The 19,901-nt window shown below is 43.3% G+C and overlaps 2 protein-coding genes across 3 annotated transcripts; one reads left to right on the forward strand and one right to left on the reverse strand.

The window, feature by feature from the left end:
* The first annotated feature begins 32 nt into the window (after positions 1–32).
* Rbbp9 (RB binding protein 9, serine hydrolase) lies at positions 33–7,888 on the forward strand. The gene is made up of 5 exons (XM_003476499.5): positions 33–534; positions 1,516–1,558; positions 2,648–2,753; positions 5,234–5,319; positions 5,687–7,888. The coding sequence occupies exons 1-5, from the start codon at positions 436–438 to the stop codon at positions 5,911–5,913; spliced, it is 561 nt and encodes a 186-aa protein (XP_003476547.1). The 5' UTR covers positions 33–435; the 3' UTR covers positions 5,914–7,888.
* On the reverse strand, positions 7,559–19,862 carry Polr3f (RNA polymerase III subunit F). 2 transcript variants are annotated; one of them, XM_013159995.3, is made up of 10 exons: positions 19,684–19,862; positions 18,623–18,740; positions 15,928–15,995; positions 15,557–15,577; positions 15,367–15,434; positions 14,224–14,336; positions 11,479–11,622; positions 11,151–11,258; positions 9,797–9,988; positions 7,559–8,871 (listed from the first exon to the last, which is right to left on the reverse strand). In XM_013159995.3, the coding sequence occupies exons 1-10, from the start codon at positions 19,743–19,745 to the stop codon at positions 8,794–8,796; spliced, it is 972 nt and encodes a 323-aa protein (XP_013015449.1). In that variant the 5' UTR covers positions 19,746–19,862; the 3' UTR covers positions 7,559–8,793. The 2 variants fall into 2 exon arrangements, with proteins under 2 accessions (XP_013015449.1, XP_003476552.1); XM_003476504.5 differs by lacking the exon at positions 15,557–15,577 and having other exon boundaries at positions 19,684–19,860.
* Positions 19,863–19,901: the final 39 nt, after the last annotated feature.

Consider the following 19,901-nt stretch of genomic DNA (forward strand, 5'->3'; position numbering starts at 1 on the left):
GTGTCCGGGAACGGGACGCATGCGCAGTTGCTTGTGGGCGCTGTCTTCGTTAAGTACCTTGTCTAGCTGAACTTCACGGGTTTCCTCTTGTCAGTTGCTATAATGGCTTCCTACGGAGCCCAGCACTACTAGTACAGTCCCTCTCTATGTGACTGTCCCTGTCATCCTTCAACTAGGACACGAATAAGGGCTTTCTGCACGCCGCGAAGGCCGGGAGTATCTGTATTGCGAGCAGGGACAAAAGCGAAACCGGAAAGAAGCCAGCTAGCTGCTCTCACTCGGCGGGAGAGACCTGCACAGCGCAGAAACTAAGGAGCGGGACGATCCTGGGGGCGATCGCCGCGGCCTAAGACACCTCACAAGGAAAGACGTCGCCGCCCTCCCTCTAGGCGTCCCCACCGCTTCCCCGAAGCTCCGCAGCCCAGCTAGGCACTCATGGTCGTGCCGGCCAAGGCAGTGATCGTGCCCGGGAATGGAGGCGGGGACGTGGCCACCCACGGCTGGTACGGCTGGGCCAAAAGGGCGCTGGAGCAGGTAGGCGACGGTTTTTAGAGCGAAAAGAACTGTGGGGATTACACAGCCCTTCCGCTGCCCGTTCCCACTTAGGGTGTCCCGACTTCATATCTTCAATGCTCACTGCTCCTAATGTTTATAAAAGATACTGTGTGTAATACTTACTACAGACAAAGCATGAATGCAACACATGCGTATAAACCAAAAACCGTAGGAAATTCTAGTAAGAATAATGCAATGAGTCACGAAAACATCCTGGTTTTTTCATTTGATTTTCTTAAAACTAATGTTTTACAACCTGTGTATATACCCTGTAAACAATACAGGGTAATTGTTTAATTTGGCCATAAGCTTTATCAACATGGTATCAACATGGTATCAACCTGTTACAGGTTGTCTTGTTCACGTAGATGTGGTCTTAAAACCCTGTCCCATATTCCAGCAGTTAGAGCACTTCCTGAGTTAACCCCTAGAAGAGAATTTCAGCACAGCAATAACTCCCAGTTGAGTAAATAAATTCTATTGCGGGCCTGTGAAATAGAATTTAGCGGAGTGGCAGAAAACCTCAGGCAGCCTTCAGCCCAAAAGGTCCATTCTGGGACCGGGGGGGGGGGGGAGATACCCAGATTTCTGTCCCAAGGTTCGTTAACTCCCTGGGGACATAGCGCACTTGGTTCCTGTCAGCTTAGTCCATACAGAACGCTTCCATTGCAGCCTCTCTGTAGGTGTATGCATTAGACAGAGAGACACAAATAGGCAAATGCAGGTAGTGTTCTATGTAGAGCTCTACAGAGCTGATAAGGAATAGGTACAGGTGGGGATTCATAAGGAGGGATGGTATATTCATGTGGACTCCTGGAGCAATTACTTAACCCACTTCATTTCAATACAAGCAAGTACCTATTCAGTTAATAAAGATTGTATCGTGTCATTTTTCATATTAGTAAAGTATTAGTTGCAGTTAAGCTCTGTATTATAGCTTTTTTCCCTCTTGTACTATAGATACCTGGTTTCCAGTGTTTGGCTAAAAACATGCCTGACCCAAGTAAGTTTTAAACTTGTTTCTTTTATTTTGTTTATTATATTTTTTGAGACAAGATCTCACTAGGTAGCCCAGGATAACTTAAAACTTGGAGCCATCCTTTTGCCTCAGCCTCCTAAGTGCTGGGATTACAAACATGTTGCCACCATGATGGGCCTTAAATTTGTTTTTAAATGGCCTCAGTTTTGTACCGCAAAAAAAATATATATATACATGGCCTCAGTTTGTGGTGGTTTGATCTCACCATTTGGCAGGGTAGGGAACAGGAATATCATAGTAAAGAAGTCAAAGATAAACATGTAACTACAAATGAATGAGGCAAGTAGCTTTGGGAGGACAGTATAAACTAAAACGCTTGGAAGATGCTAGTAAGTATCAAGAAGAACACTTGGACTTGTTAAATTTAATTTTAAACTTTGTAAGCAACTTAATTTTCTAGAAGTGTACTTTTCAGGCAGAATCTATGGGTGTCCTAGTTTAGGCAGAGATATTGATACTTTACAGTCTGAGAGCCTAATGTTTAAAAATGTGCTAGTGTTTATTGTTCTGGGTATACTTGTGGCTTGTCTCTGGAAAGAACATACAGATACATATATTTTACAATATTGTCAAGAGTTTTTAAGTTTGAAAGTTTACATTAAAACTTCTGAATTATATATATATACATATATATATATATATATATATATATATATATATATATATGTTTATTTTGTCTTTTTGGGACCAGGGTCTTGCTATGCAGTTTAAGCTGGTCTTAAGCTCTCATTGTAGCCCAGGCTGGTCTCGAATTTGCAATGATCCTCCTGCCTCAGCCTCCCGAGTACTGGAATATGAATTATGTTTTTATTCCCTCAGTATTTTTAAAACAAGAACACGGAAAAGCAAAACTATTTACACATAGTATAGACAGGTCTTTCAGCCGGCAACACATAAGTCTGAGCCACTATCAGAACAACTCCACTTCCTGGTCTGCAGTGCAGTTTAAAAGCTTCCAGTGTCTACCGAGTAGTCAGTGGTCTGTTAGAAGGTGGGGTGACCTTGGGCCAATCCTGTCCCTGTCAAATGACACTTTCTCATCCTGAACCTCAGTTACAGCCCGGGAGAGCATCTGGCTGCCCTTCATGGAGACGGAGCTGCAGTGTGACGAGAAGACCATCATCATAGGCCACAGCTCTGGCGCCATCGCAGCCATGAGGTGCGTGCTGCTGGCACCGTGCCTTCATGAGCCTGGCTCACCTAGTTTCTGTGGTAACCCGATTGTCTTAATTCCTTCCTGGTTTGGCTGGTGAAGTGAGAAAAGTAGGAATTGCTTGAACTAGGGTACAACGATACTTTTCAAACCCCAGGAGCTCTGGGCTCTGCCTGTCACCCTCTCCCTTCTTTCCTGCCACCGGGGCTCCTCGCCACTGCAGGAAACAGTAGGTGCATCTTGGTGGCACCTGCTCCTCTATTATCTCTAGAACTTTCCATCATACGATACCTTTTTATTTCCTGTCTCCTGCCAGTAGAACACAAACTCCATGAAGGTGGACTTTGTTTACTGTGAGGCTGAAACCCTAGGGCCTAAGAGAGCCTGGAATACAGCAAGTGCTCCCTAAGATTTGTTGGTGGTAGGGTCTGTTACCCCTAGCTACTGCAGCACTCCATCCTTAGAGTTCAGAGGTGTTCCCCATTGGAGCATTGTGTCTCCCTCTGTAGCTTAGGTCCGGGGATTTCCTGGCTGAGCTGGCCTGACAGGGTTGGCTTCTCCCATGTTCCCTAAGCTGGATGACAAAGGATAATAGTTTCATTTATATGGCTGCTGGTCCTGAGCCACGAGGCTGCTGGACCTGTAGGTCACGGAATCTTGCCCAATTCCGGAAGCTTTCAGCCATAGTGATCACAGCTGTGCTAATAGTTATGCCTTAGAGCCCAGAGCTACTCCATTGTGGTACAGTCCTGGCATACTGGATGTTAATAAGCTGCCAGGATTATTTGGAAGAAGAGATCCCTGTATTGCTTCCATCTGTCCCAACTCAAGGTGTTCTCAAGTCACTCCCTGGGGGGATTGGCCTTGTCTGTAGGACCCTTGAATTTACTGTGGAGTTGGCAGCAGCATTCTAAGAACCAACTTCTAAAACTAAGAGAGGGAAGGAGAAAAGCAAGTGTAAAACCCTCAGTGTAAATTTGGGGGGGGGCAGGAAAGGACACAATCACAGGGGACCCCCAAAGACTTCTTGTGAATCACAAAGTAGAAACTATGCCTTTACAATAGAGAGCACTATGGAGGTGACCTGGTGAGCAAACTTGCTCTTCCCAGTAACAGGACAGACTGGCTTCAGCCCTGACGGGATGGAGTGGGACAGACATGTAGCTACCTATCAAGCGATCTTGCCAGGAATGTTTGAGCTCAGTCTAATTATGAGAAAAACCAATCCAGGTTAGTGGGCAGTGTACAAACAGCTGCCCTGAGCTCTTACTGAACCATGTCAGTGTCATTTGTAAAAAATGGAAAAGTGACAAAAAAGTTATGAAAACCAAACATGTGCATGGTCCTCGACTGGACCTAGGATGGGAAAACTAGTTCTAAAGGTTGTTTTTAGTATAATTTGGGAAAAAGAGATACAGGTAATACTACAATGTCAATGTTAAACGTTGGCTATAATAATGGAATTGTGGTTAAAACAGTCTCCTTGTCCTTAGAAGATAGCTACCAAAGCGAGAGTGAACTATGGCAAATTTAACAAATTTAGATACTTTAGTCTTTCAACTTTGCTGTAAGTTTGCCATTTTTCAGCATTAAAGAGTAGGGGATAATAGTTTAGGCCCAAGAACAAAATGCTGACCCAAAGCGTTTCCTGGCACAGGAGGCTTCTTGAGACTATCCCTATCCCACGTCCCGCCTTGGCCTGGTCTCTGAGCGAGGCAGTGTCTTCAGTTAGCTAGTGCCACTTGCTGAGCAGCATAAGGGGAACCAGGGACTAAGACCAACAAGGCTTGCACCTGCCCTCACAGATGAGTAAGGCTGGGCCATAATGCAGTAATGCAGGTTTGTTTCTGGCACCACACCATTTCTTCAGATGGGGTTCCCAGACCACTTGCATTTGTCAGCTGGGTTAGGGAAGAGGGCATGCCTTAAAATGCAGATTTCTGGGCCCCAGCCCCAGCCCCTCTGCATCTGATGCTCTGGAGCTTAGCCTAAGTACCTGCTTGTGAACTAAGTAGCACATTAAAGGTGGAGGGATGTACATCGGAAAGAAGGATTACATATCTTTTGCTCTTTTGAGAAAGGAATGTACAAGAGGTCTGGGCTACCTGAAAAATGAATAGGAGTTTAGTTGAATGTGGTGGCCCATACCTGTAATCTCAACACTGTGGGAAGCTGAGGCAGGAGGTTCACAAGATCAAACCCAGTCTGGGCGTCTTAGCAATTTAGTGAGACCTCATCTTAAAAAAAACTAAAAAAGGGTCTGGGAATACAGCTCAGTGCAAAGGCCCTGGGTTCAGTCCCTATTTCACACACACACACACACACACACGGCTATAGCTCTGCAGTCTCTTTGCCACTTTCCCATCAACTTCAGTGGCCTATAGCACTGGTTTCCAGGAAGAGCTATCAAGTGACTTACATGGTCTGTTGACTCGTGGGTAACCAGACATGGCATATTTTGGCTGACACCCTTTTTCCCTCCCCAGGTATGCAGAGACACATTGTGTCTATGCTATTGTGTTAGTGTCGGCATACACATCAGACTTGGGCGATGAAAATGAGCGTGCAAGTGGTAAGTCTAAAGCCAGAAATCTCAGGAAAGCCTTCTGACAAACAGCTGTTCAGGTTGTGAAATGGGCCTAGCTTTCAGGCAGTAGGGACATCAAACAGCCCAGAAGCACTTCCGCCCAGCTCTGGCTGTATCTAGGTATGGCAGGTGGGCCTCTCTCCAACTATAGCTCAGCCCCAAGCCCTAGGGGTCTCCTTTTATTTGGCCACTTACTCTTCACAGGAGCACCGTGTCAGTATCCAGAAACAAAAAGTGCTTCCGACTCTCAGGAGGGTCTGGGCCTATGTCTGCAGGGTCCCCGCTGGGTATTCCGGGGTTCCCGAGGTGGTAGTGACTACCCGAGCACTGAGAGGTTATTTCTACTCCTTAGGATACTTCAGCCGCCCCTGGCAGTGGGAGAAGATCAAGGCCAACTGCACTCACATTGTACAGTTTGGCTCCACAGATGACCCTTTCCTGCCCTGGAAGGAACAGCAAGAAGTGGCAGACAAGCTGGGGGCCAAGCTGTACAAATTCACTGACCGCGGCCACTTCCAGAACACAGAGTTCCACGAGCTGATCAGCGTGGTGAAGTCCATGCTGCAGGCGCCCTCGTAATCAGGACAGTGCCCACTGCCCACAGCCCTGGGCAGAGAGGGCAGGGATGCCATCCCTGGCACCAGGCATCACAGGGGGTCAGACTCCAGAAGCACCTGAGAACACTCATTTCCTGCCTTGCTCCAGGTCACACACAGCATTTCATTTTCCACAGAATCTAAGTCTTCCTGAACTGCTGGGGACTACAGCAGGGCTCCTCCCATGGCCAAGGGACCCAAGGACACACAGCTGAGCTGCTACTCACCTTCAAGGTAGTCCTTAGGTATCTAGAGAGTAAGTTAGAAATGGGCCCCAGCTTTTCTCATCTCAGTCCAGATGAAAGCTAAACATTTTCATGTATGTTGGATATCTACAATCTTTTCCTTGTAGAAATAAAACTTTTCTCTTTTAGGGAAAGGAAATGTGAGTAAAGGTCCAGAGAATCAGCTTAGAGCTCGAAACATGACTAGGGTTTCAGCTGGCTCAGGATATGAAACCCTCCACAGGTGACCTTGCTCTCTGCTCCTTCAGACAGGGTGAGGGAGACTGACACACAGGGAGGCTGAGTCAGGCAGTGCCTGGGTCAGTCCAGGAACAGAAGCACAGCCTCATATAATATCCACCAGGTGACTGACTGTTGTACAGAAAGTTCAGCTCTGTCTGAGTTGTTGCCATGGGTAAGCATGATAAAGTCTAGCCAGTTTTTGGATTTTTCTAGGAAAAATTAACTTCATCCTGTAGTGTTTAAATTTGGGGAGCACATACATGTGTCTATAACCCTGTGTCCAGGAATTATAGTAAGTTATATCCGTATGGATTAGAGTAGTTGGGAGGCACACTGTGAATTAGAAGTTTTGCCACTGTGGCCAGATCCAAGTCATGTGTTTGAGGACTGTAGCCACAGGCATTAACTGACCCAACTGCTTTGGGGTAATTCTGATTAAGGATGGAAAAAAACCAAAATGAGCGTGTTGCAAGATAAAACACATGGCAATAATTGGAATTTGATACAAGTATTTTTTAAGATAACTTTTCTCTTGGCTGGGGACATGGCTCAGTGGCATATCATCTGCCTGGCAAGGTCGTGAGCTCAATTCCCAGTACCAAAAAATATAAGTAACATTTCTCCCCAAACAAGCAAACAAAAGATAACCTTTCCAGCTAGGCATTAAGTGCATACCTGTTATCTATACTCTGGGAGGCTGAGGCAGGAGGATCAGAAGCTCAAACATGGTGTGTCCTAGCATGGGCGATTTAGTGATTTAGCCAGACCCTATCTCAAGATAAAGTATGTTAACCAAGAGGTAGGGATATGAAGGCCTTGATTTTAGTCCCTAGTACCAGAAAACCCAAAAGCAACACAGAATGCCTTTCTATCCTTCACATTTTGTTCTGCAGAGTTCAACCTTTTAACTTCCAAAAGAGTTCTTTGAACCATTCCAAGATTTTTTTCTTCTGATCATATATACCTCAAACAAAACAATTTTTTAAATTCCCAACCTTTTTTTTTTTTTTTTTTTTTTTTTGGCTATTTGCTAAATATTGCCTCAATTTCCACTGAATTCACATTTAATGTTCAAGAATTTGGGTCTGAGGCAGAAATGGGATTTCCTAGACTGTTTATGCTTACAGAGGATTGAGAGGCACCGTAAGGCAAAGAGTCTTGGTTTCTAGACATGATCAAAGTCTGGAAAAGACATTTGAACTTTTAATAGCAGCTATCTTGGGGAATGAAAATTTGGCAGGTACATGTGACAAGTCTTCATTTTACTTTTTCCACCTGGGGATTATCTGAATTTATTACATTGAACAAAACTTATTTGACAAGTTAGTAAAAAGCAAATTAGATACATTAGTAGAATAATGTTCTTAGAGACTGGTTATCACTGATTTGACCAAACTTACAATCAGAATTTAATTTTACTTTAATCATTTGTAATTAGTAATTGCATTACTCTGCCTTGCTTTGTTTCCTATAAATGTATATAAACAACAACCATTTGTAATACTTTGTCTTCTTTCAAAAGAAAAAAAAATCCTAATATATACAGTTAAGAAAGAAAGACATTGTTCTGACAGTCTTCATTCCTACCATAATTAACTCAAGCCCACAGAACTGAGCAGTGCTGCCCAGCACAGGAATCCCAGGCAGAGGTAGCCAAAAAGAGCAAGATTCAGTTCAGTCTCCCAAGGCGGGTCTTGAGCTCAGATTGGCCAGCTGGCTCATGTTTGCCTCCCTGAACAGCAGGGATGGGACACTCATACAAGTCCTTTTTTAAAAGTGTCTTCATAAAAGATACTTAGTTATATATATATATATATATATATATATATATATATATACATACATATATATATACATATACATATATATATGTAATTTTGCAAAATTAAATCTAAAATACTGAAATTATTCAGTTTTACTGAACACAGGAGGTTCTGCTGCTGGTTTGACTCCATCCAAATTGCATTCAGAAAGCACCCGTCAGTATTCTTGCTTACATTGCTTGTATTTCAGTCCCACAGGCAGAAGTGAAGCAGCTAAATGTTCCCAGTGAACACGTTAACAAATTAACCTTAAACACTTCTGTGCTCCAGCCATTACCAAGTGCATGGTAGACTTCTGGCTTCTGAGTCATCCAAACCTCCAGAGCAGCAAAGGCCAAGGCTCTCCAGTGCTGCAGAGTGGGTTCTCCAGAGCCCAGCCCGTTTTTGGTGGTACTCTACCAGCACAGATTCAGTCTTCATAACATAAAGAAGCAAAGGCTGTCAAAGCAGCAAGTCTGTAGCCACGATGGTGAAGTATGTTTTCAAGGAAATTCAAAGTTCCGTTATAAACTCAATTAGTTGCTCTTGAAGTAACCTCATTTGCAAAATGTCAGTAAAGTTCATAGCTCTTTATTAAAATTCGAGCCACTCGGTCATGTAAATACAATTAGAGGGTGAAATCTCACCGCCTTCATGGCAGTCATCAAAGACCTTTAAAAAAAAAAAAAAGTTTATGCCCAACCTGACCTGGTCATGTGTTTGCAAACTGAAAGGAATTAGGACTGTAGTCCTCAGGATTCTGTACCAGCTTGCTCTTGAGCAGGAAGATTGTTTACCACAGCACACAGCAGAACAATATGAGAGACCTACACATTCAAGTGACTTAGTATTAACTCGCCAGATGCTCATGGTTAGCTGTCTTCCTTCCCATGAGCAATTCTGGACACAAATCTCAGTATGTGAGGCCTATTACCTGGAAGCTGAAATCAGGACAATGTGCACTTTGCATACAGATGGGGGCCAGGACAGAGACATTCAGCACAGATGAGCAGCCTACCAGCTTAATGCCCTCAAGACCAGACATTTCATGTTCTCTAGTGGCCTCTGTGCCTGCAGCACACAGGTGGTGCTAACCAGCTACCTGGACGTGAGTGAAAGTGCATGCCAGGGCATGCCAGAATGAGTTAACTGAGTTTGAATGTCAGCATGTGCTATGCTACCAAGCCATATCCCTCATCCCAAGCCCCTGCTTATAGGAAATACCACCACTCACTTCAAAGACATTAGGAGGATTCAATGCAGTCACATATAAAAATCAGTAAGAAAGGCCAGCCTGGCCACAAAAGATTCTGTAAAGCTCTCGCTGCCTTCTCTACCTCAGTGAAATGACTAGTGCTCATCAAAGGGTGCACTCAGGACAAGGAACAGAAAGTGCAACTGTCCCTAGCCTGACCATCCCATGAAAGAGGTAAGGCAAGGACTCGTTTTTCAAAAGGTCTGTTCATCAAAGTTATATGGAGGTTTTGGCAGGCCTTGGTCAGCCCTACAAGTCTGGAAAACTAGTGCACACTTGCTCTGCTTATTGAGGTGGCACCTGTGTGTGTGGTGGCTGAGGGTAAAGAGTTGCTCAGCTTACCGGGCAGAGGCCACAGGGCGCCCGCACCAAGCCCGTGGGTGGGAGGATCGGGCTGACGGCCCTGTACAGCTTCATGTGTCCGTCCACACTACCCACTGTGCCTTCTTTGGCAGCAATGATAGTCATTTCCACTTTCCCATCGTAAATGAGGGTGTTCAGGATGGTTTCGATGTCCTCCATGGACAGCTCTACCTAAAAAGGGACACATTAGAAAGGACACAAGATGAGGGACACCAGAGGGTAATAAGTCCACGTGACATGAGGAAATGGTGCTGAAGGAGTCTCAGGAAGCACACAGACAATGACAAAGGTCCCAGTCAGCACACAACCACTAAAAAGCCAGGGGCGGAGTCTTCATGAGCCAAAAGTCACCTGTTTTTATGAAGGTGGGTATAGACTCCAGGTCCTCACATGCTACACAAGGGTCCTGCAGCTGAGCTACGTCACCAGCTTATTTTGAGTCAGGCTCTTGCAAAGCTGCCCAGCTGGCCCTGGACTCACAGTTCTGCAAACATGGAATCCTGAACGGCTGGGATTACAGGCATGTGCCACCACTCCCAGCCCTGAAGTAATATGTTTTTGACAAGAATTTGATGGGAAATCTTAAAACATCTGAGCAGAAAGATAGCCTAGATAACAAATAAGTTCTGCACAAAGGTGTATGTCTGCAATCCCAGCACTCTGGGAAGGTAAGGCAAGAGGATAGCTGTGAGTTTGAGGCCAGCTTGGGCTACATAAGCAAGTTCAAGGGAGCCTGAACTGCACAGTGAGACCCTGTGTCAAAAAAGGCTGAGGATGTGCCTCAGTATAAAGATCTTGGATCTATCATTGCTGGCCCCTAGTATCCTACACACACAAACTAGCACCACACCTGCATAAAAACCAAAGCCAAAACAATAAACAAAAACAGCAAAACTAAAGTTCACAATTCATTAGAAGAGAGAAATCTGGGGCCCAAAAGTGAAGATGCCCTGTCCATGTGCCACCTAAGCGCTAATGATCATGACATGTCCCTCACAGGGACATGCTAACAATACCACTGACATCTAAGGAGGAAAATGCTGGTGATGACAAGTGATAAGGTATCTGCTATTATGTGCACTTCCTAAACTGTCCCCAAGAAAGTGTTTTGACTCTGGGTGATGAACTGCATGGCAGGCCTGCAGTCTGCTGCCCATGTCCCTATCTCAAGGACAGAGCAGACAGTGCCTGATGGACCCCAACCAGGTTCTGGGGAACACTCAGGGCCATCACCAGAAAATGGCGTGGATCAAACACAACAGAAGCACATGAGCTGCATCCTTATGATGGCAGTAAGTTCTACATGAAAAGCTAAGAAAGTTTAAGTTCTGACCTTACTGATTCCCAGTTCACAGATGTATTTCCATACTTCATGTGAAGACGCAAATGAACTATTTCTTTGGATCATTGGATTCTGTTTGCTTTCTCGAGCTGTTTCTGCCTGTATGGTTGAAATATAAGAGATGTAAGCAACAATACTGACACATGCCTTCTGAATGCAATTTATATGGAGTCAAACCAGCAGAACGTCCTGTGTTCAGTAAAACTGACCCATTTCAGCATTTTAGATTCAATCTTACAAAATATATGTAAGATTAAGTATCTTTTATGAAGATACTTTTTAAAAAAGTACTTGTGATATCCCCTCAATTCTGTCTCACCTTGGATTGTAGGAATTTAAAACACTGCTGGTTAAGCACCTCTACAAATTCAGATTCGAAATCCTGGTCACTATACCAGGCCCCACCAGTCACAGACCGGTCTGGCTGCAGGTTGTACAGCATGTACACTTTCTTTTTGGAAGCCTAGGGAAGAATACGCATAGTTAGTGTGTTTATGACAGTTTCTAAAACATTATATATATAAATTTTATTTTTTTGGTACTGGGGACACACAACCTCGTGCTTACCAGGCAAGCACTTGAGCTGCTGAGCTAAATCCCTGGCCCTCTAAAAGCTATTTTTTAAAAAACCTATATTTTAGAACAATTTTAGATGAACAAATTATTCCTATGTACTTTATTTCCTCTATTATTAACATTTTGAATTAGTATGGCACACATGTTACAATTAGTGACACATCCTCTTTTGAAGAAAGTGGGGTCTCACTATAGTATCCAGACTGCTCTGGAACCCCTGGACTCAAGACATTGCAGGTGCAGGGACTCCAGGCTCTCCCCCTGCACCCACCTGACAGCAACTCGCTCCAAACTCCATGAGTTTCTTCCTCATGACTTGTTCTCCAGAATCCCACCCAGGGGACCACATTACATGTGGCTGTCATCTCCTTAAGCTCCTTTCAGGTGGACAATTTCTTACTTAGTATCTGTGTGGACTTATAATATTTACTGAGCTCCAACCCAACACTACTTAGTTATTCCAACTGTTTCAGTTTTGGGCACTGAAAGCTTTTCAGTTAGTGCTGCATCCCTGACATGCCCCTGGCACTGTGTGTGCGTGCATGTGTGTTCATGTGTGCATATTACCACTCTTTTATGTGACCAGATATCAGGAGCAGCTTATATACTTTCTACCCAAGTCCTAGAATTAGCCCTTACTCAGAGGAGCCCTGGCTAACTTTATTGGAGAACAATATTAGAAACTGGACATGAGCATTAGGTGTGTTCCCAGCTCCTGGGCACTGCTGCTCCTAGGTCTTCCCAGCTGACAGGGTGAAGAGATCTGTGCAGCACCAACTCCAGTACACAAACACGTATCACGAGAATGTCTACAGGGACCGCTGCACTAAACCAAGGACAGAGCTGATTCCCTTACCTCTAATCCAATCTACATGCCCACTCTGGCCTCCTCCCCTTGTTTATCCATAACTTCCTACTTCAACTGTGAGAAAGCTGAATCTCAGTTGTTTCTTAAGGAAACAGCTAGTCTTTCTTCCCTCTATGGGAAGTTACCTCTTCATTTTTGGATCTTCCCCATAAGAGGACCCTTGTTCATGGCAGGACCCTTGGACCGCACCTGGGTCTATGCTAAGGGACCTGTAAGTGGCTCCAGGATGGGACTTGTCCGTGCAATTAATTAGAGGGTTGCAGCTTTGAGACATGTGATACTAGCCTAACTTCTTGCAGGGATGAGGGGATTATTTAAAGCTTGAATTCAGTTATGTGGCCAAGAATACAATCAGCCATGTCTACGTAATGAAGACCCAACAAAAACTATCACAGCTTGGGGAGCTTATTACAGTTTAGACTGAGGATATTCCCAAGGCCACATGCACTCATAGGCAGGGCTTTTGGAAGGTGACTGACTAATGGGGGTTGACAGCTGACTGTTAGGAGGTGGGGGCTGATTAGAAGGTTGTCACCAGGGGTGCGAGCTAGAAGGGTGCATCTACCTTCTCACATGAAAGGAGTAGCCCTTCCACCATGCCCTTCTTTCCTCGGAACCAAGTGACCATGGACTGAAAACAAGAGCCAAAATGAACCTCTCCTCCTTTAGGTTGTGGGTGTTGTGTATTTTATCTCAGAAATGAGACAGTGACTAAGACTGCTGCCATTGGTGGTGGTCACACATCGACCCATCAGGAAGGTGATGCATCCTCAAGATGTAGACGCCTCAAGATGTCAGAACACCTCTGTCCTTGCCCCACTGTTTTCTCCATCAGCTGGTTCTTCCTGTCCTCTATAACAGAACCATCACAGGAAGTATGGCTCTTTCTTGAATTCCATGAGCTGTTTTAGCAAATTAGCAAATCCAAAGGGGCCATGGAGTGCCCACATTCACAGCCCGGCGGCCAGTGCAGGTGTCCTGCACTTGGGACTGGGGGAGAAAGGGAGGATGCTCTGGAAGAGGCCTGGGCTAAGCACTGCAGCTGCAGCTCCCACTGTTTCCATGTTTCCTGTGCAGCACAGTAGCAACACAGTGATTAACCAGCCCCTCACAGAAAGACCATCAGCTCAACTTCAGTGCTGAGCACATTTCCTTTTGCCTTTAGTTTTATAGAAATCACTTCTTCTTTTCTTCTCTCCCCACCCCCCTTTTTTTTTCTTTTGAGACAGGATCTTGATATGTAGTCCTGGCTGGCCTTGAACTCATGGCGATCCTCTTGCTGTGCATTACCATGCCTGCCTACTTCCTTGTTCTGTTGAGACAAGATCTCACTATGTAGTCCATGCTGGCTTTGAACTCTGGATATAGCCATTTAGGCTGGTTTTATTCATTTATTTATTTTCAGTACTGGAAGTTGAACTCAGGACTTCACACTTGCCAGGCTGCTGAGCTACATCCCTGGCCCTAGGCTGGTTTTAAAACTCGAGATTCTCCAGCCTCAGTCTTCCAAGTGCTGGAATTATGTTTAAATCATAACCTAAGTCAAACAATAAAATTTGAAACATACTTGCAACAATAAATGTAAGTGGGTATTTTGGGGGAAAAAACAAAAATACTCACCGCTACAGACTTAACAGCTTTGATAAGTTTTTTACTTTCCAAATTCTTTAGAATTTTGTTGATTTCTGTTAATGGCAAGTTACTTTTATATCGGATATCTCTGCTCCATATTCCTATAACAAAGTAAAGTATGTTGAATTCTATTGTTTATGGACTTTTGTTTTCTTTTTTTTTGTAGTACCGGGGATCAAACTCATAACCTGATATATGCTAGGCAGGCACTTATGCTACTGAGCTAAATACCAAGCCCAGATTTTTGTTTTTATTCCTATAGCTATTTCTCATTCAAAAACTACTGAAAACAAAAGCTAACAGCAAGTACTTTGACAAAAAGCTTTTTCTTCTCCCAGTATTGGGAATTGAGCACTGGGCTGTTACCTTGAGCTATAACCCCACCCCTTTTACTATTTTGAGATGATCCCTCTAAATCACTGCACTGACCAGACTTGGCTCAAACTTGTGATCCTCAGGCCTCAGCCTCCCAGAGTGCTGAGATCACAGATGTGTGCCACCACACCTAGGGACATCTGCAATCTTGGCACAGTTCATCAAGAGGGTTAGTGAAGTAGAGCAATGAAGAACACAGGTCGAGACACTGCATTCTATGTCCATCTGGTTCTTGCCAAGATGTCATTATCCACAATTTACACCAAGACAAAGAAACAGAGGTTCACAAAATTTAAGTACCATGTCACCCAGTCAGCAGCTGTGTTCACCAAGTGAGCCTTTGCTGATGAACTTGCTGCTCACCATGGGACTCTACACTGCAGTCCCACCAGCAAGAAGGCGCTCACGAGATGTGGCCCAGGCCTTTGGACTTCCCAGCCTCCAGAACAGTACCAAGCAAATTTCTTTCCTTAAGAAAAGTACCTCATCTGTGCTATTTAACTAGGTAGCAACAGAAAATAAACTGAGGCAGTCATAGAGCTAAAAAATGACCCAAAAAATCTTAAGTTTTGAAAAGATAGTTTATTTATGTGGTACAGAATTCAGATGTTTCTTCCCATCAAGGCCACCCTTGAGTGTCCTTCAAGCCTACTACACATTAGGGGTATTCGCTCTGTCCTCTCCCTCCCTTTCATATGAATGGCACCAGGACACACTACCTGCTAAACTTCATCCACTTGTCCTCCATGGGCTTACCTTTATTCCCTGCATCCTCTATGATCTGATAGACCAGCTTTTCCTGGTTATCTGATCCTTTCATTTTACTGCAGGGGAATAAAATAGACTTAAGAAGGGAAAAGGACAATTAATGTAATAATCTACATGACTATGTAAATCAATCAGCAGACAAAGTCACCATAGTGACTTATTTACTAAATGGGCTTACCTTAAAAAGAATGAGACAGAGCTGTATGTACCGACATGAAAAGATGTCCAAGATACAGTAAGTGAAAAAGCAAGTTACAAACAGTATGGATAGCATGATCCCATTTTTGTTTAAAAAAAAAAAAAGAAAGAAAGAAAAAGATATTATATATAGATATATAATCATCTGTGAGTATTTATATGTCTATATATCTATTAAAAGGACACACACCACATCACTGAGAGGTTACACTGGGAAATGGAACATATGACAGGACACAGGGATGATACAGAGGACAAGTTTACACAGTTTTGTATCAACTATTTTTCTAACACATACATTACTTTTGTGGTAATTAAAGTTTTCTTAAAATTGAAAAGATAGGTACTTACCCTGCATTCTGAGAGTCCTTTATTCTGTATAAAAGGCCTGCGTTACTCCTTAAGAGATCCAACTGACCCTAAGCGATATTTTAATAGAAACGAAGCCAATTATTTTGGAGACATATTAATTCCAACATCAAATGTTAATGCATTAATATTCTTATTACCCAGACTAAAATATTCTACCACCAACACTTGTTATTTACCTGAAACTGAAGTTTTTGCCTGTATATCACATACAGTGTACTTTCATAATGTTAACTAACATACCTCAAAACATATCAAAGTATCAATATTAATAATGTAATAATGTAATAATGTAAGCATGCTAGATCCTGGTTTGGCCATACGATCAATACACACACAAAAAAGTTTAAAGGCGCTTTAAAACAACAAAACTCCATATTCGGATCCAAATAATATGTTACAGCTTGTATCTAGATGTCCCCCTAAAGCTTCATGTGATCAGAGGTGGAACTTTTCAGAAGTGGCTGGACCCAGCATGTGTAATGTTGGGATCAAAGATGTGATGCTGGTTAATGGTACAATGCTGGATTAAGGCTGCCCCACCCTGGGTGTGAGTGCTACCTGCGCTAAGGGTGGGTAGCCTATATAAAATATAAGGGACAGAAAGAGGGCTTCTGCTCTTTGCTTGTCACTTGCTGCTTGCTGCCTTCTATCTGCCATAAACTGTTTCTCCTCTGCCATGCCCCTCTGCAATGCTACTCTGCCTTAGAGCCAGCTGACTATGGACTGAAACCTCTACAAACTGTGAGTAAAAACAGACCTTTCTCTCCTTAACTTTGGGTGTCAAGTATAATATGTCAGCAATAAGAGAAAATAAATAAATGTAATAAAAATTAAAACATAATTTATTTAAGCTGGGTGTAGAGTTGCACATCTATAATCCCAGCAACAGGAGAATCATGTATTTGAGGCCAGCCTGGACTACTTAACAAGACTTTGTCTCGAATGATCAAAAGATAAAAAGTAAAATAAAAACATATGTGTAATAATATATAATCCACTTAAGTAAAAAGTTCAGAGAGGGCTATACAGTTAAACATGCAAAAATATTCAATAGCACAATGATAAAATTATAAATAGTGACTTTTACTGATGTGTATATTTTGTATTTTATTACATGAAAATCATGTGTAAAGGTCAACTTATGGAAAAAAGGTCCACGGTAGTAGTATCTTTACACCAAAAGCAAGACAAAGTATATGTTCTGCCACACTTCTGAGGTTCATTGGCTTTCACCTTAGGAGTTCCCCTGGGGGTCTCTGGGTGGCTTCCTGAAGACAAAGGAATTAGTGAGTCTAAGGAAAAACAGAAGAACCTTGCAAGGGAGGACAGCATAAGCTAAGGCCCAGATGTGTAAAGCAGCATAAGGAAGCAGGAAAAGAAACATAATCCGCTTCCTCTGGCATGAGGCAGATTGGTAAAGGACATGAGATTGCGGAGGAAGGCAGGGATGTAGTGTGGCAGATCAGGAGTTTGGATTTGTGTGGCAGATCAGAGGTCAGGGAGTAACTTGGTCCAAACACACTTAAGACAGATCAGGCTGGGCTCTTGAAGGCAAACTAAGCCCGGGAAGCCAGTTGGCATGCTGCTGCAATAGCCCAGGTAAAGTTCCATCACCTGAACACAGGCAGGGGCAGGAATGGAGAGAGGGGACAGCTGTGAACATTGTTTAAGAGCTAAGATCAGAAACACTTAGTGATCTATTAACAATCACTTTTGCTCAAAATCTTTCAACTGCTCCTGCTTATACCCTATAATCAATAGGACAAGTAGGTGGCAGGAACAAAGGTGGTGAAAGGGAGGAAGGCACTGAGACTGTTCTCCAGGCAGGAAGAGAAAGCTGTGATGAAAGTCAGATACCAGAGGAGTACTATCTTCTGCCACAACCTCTGCCCTTCTGGAACTGTACAGTTTCTTTGAAAAATCAGAGGGGAGCTATATTACACACAGAAGGGAGCTGATTTAGAGGAGAGCTCCAATACTGGCATCAGGAAGCAAACAGAAAAACAGACACTTATGTGATCTTGCCTACCAATTAGGTTAATAAATACAACTGTAATAATTCTTTCTTTTTTTAATTCAGGAAGTCTGGACTGATTCTTGGTTTGGGGTCTTACTTGACACAACTACAGTGTAACATATTTTCTAGGTTTATGGTTCATGTATTAGAGTTCTTCAGAGAAAAAATACACACATGTCTCATTAAAAAGAGAACATTTTACATGTTCAGGTCATGAAATGATGAACGTTGAGAGGTTCTGTGATCTGCTTTCTGCAAGCTGGAGACTTGAGAAAGTCAGTGACTGACTTTCAAAACTATAGTTCAAAACTCTGAGAAGCAGAGCCAGTGCTGTAGATTCCAGTCAGAACTTGAAGGCCCTAAGTACCAAGTGATGATGGCAGGAGATTGATGCCCCAGCTCAGACATGTAGAGTAGGTTGAAACTTCCTCTGCATTTTTGTTCTATTCAGGCCCTGAATATTATGTCCACTTACACCAAGGAGGACCAACTGAAATGCTAATCTCTGCCAGAACATTCCTAGAAAGAATGTTTAGCCAGATATCTGGGAATACCAGCTCTAGTCAAGTAAACAAAATTAACCATCACAACTACATAATGTGAGGCAATGGCAATCATAATAACTACCGTACAAGAAACCAATTGGATTCTCCTTACCATGGACAAGAGTCTATTGATGGCCACTGCCCGCTGTTGGGCTTCTATATGAGGCATTTCATTCTGAATTACTTGGTCTGTGATTCCATGAGGAAACTGATGACATAATTCTATAATCCTAGAAACAAAAGTTTTAGTAATATCATGTTTACTTGTTTCAAGGGATAGAGGAGGAAAAATACAAGCAAAACAGTTTGAATTGTGCCTTTTTCACATTTGGCAATCTGGTTTTTTATGACAGTTCTACACCAAAGCAAGTTAAAAAGATACTTAGTGAGAAAGATACTTAGTGTTGTTTGAAAGGGTTTGAAAGGATTTTTCTATTCTTCACAAATATGAACTTGAAATTAGAGCAAAGTCTAATAAAAACAAAGATTTCAATCTTATCTGCTGGGATATGCAAAATAAAGTCCTGAGTCTGTAAGCAGGAGGTAAATGTGGACATTTCTGGTGGGAAGCCAAATTTGTTATCATAACATTATAACTAGCTGGGGCTTGTCTGAGAGACTGTGCCTATCAAACAAGTCCAAATCTTGTCTTAGAGTCAATACTTATGTTATTCGTGATAGCATGAGAAATTTGGGCTCTTTTAAGACTATTTAAAAGAAACAGTGGTGTGCTATAAAATTGGGAGAGACTTTAGGTGCCCTAAAATCCTGAATTCAACAGTCCAGAGAAATCACCTGGCATTTGTGATCACAACCGCACTCTAACTTCTCCCAAATGTTCTGTTGCGGAAGCTACAGAAAATCCAAGACTACAACACATATCACAAGTATTACAGGAAATATGTGTCTTCTTTCATGCAATTCACTGCCTTAATGCAGAGGGAATGCAATAACACAACTTCCAGGTTTCAGGATAAACCGCACTGTCAAATCCGTTTTGAATTTAAGAGTTCCGCTCTCCAGGGCGTGGGGCGGTGTGTCCAGAATCACTGTCCCGGGTGCTATCCCGCCTCGACCGGCCCCTTCTGAGAACTCCTAAAGAAATGGTCCGATGCCAAAGTGACAGACCGCCTGTGAGTGTCCTGAATGGGGACCTAAGCCTCAATACTTTACCTATTTTCTATTTCGACCGGAACCGCGTCGGGTGCCTGCACCTTCACTTTCACCTCAGCCATGAGGGAGCAGTCCTTGGTCCTGGAAGAAGAGACGTGTCTGGAAGCCAACAAGGAAACCACAGGAACCCAGGGAGACAGCGCCGGATTGGAGACGAGGGACCTTTCTCTTCGCGTCGCAGCCGGTCCTTCCATGTCTGTGGATCTTAGGTGGCCAAG

Source organism: Cavia porcellus, unplaced genomic scaffold (genome assembly GCF_034190915.1).
Source record: "Cavia porcellus strain 051 isolate PalLab524CR breed Dunkin Hartley unplaced genomic scaffold, mCavPor4.1 scaffold_5, whole genome shotgun sequence".
Taxonomy (NCBI): domain Eukaryota; kingdom Metazoa; phylum Chordata; class Mammalia; order Rodentia; family Caviidae; genus Cavia; species Cavia porcellus.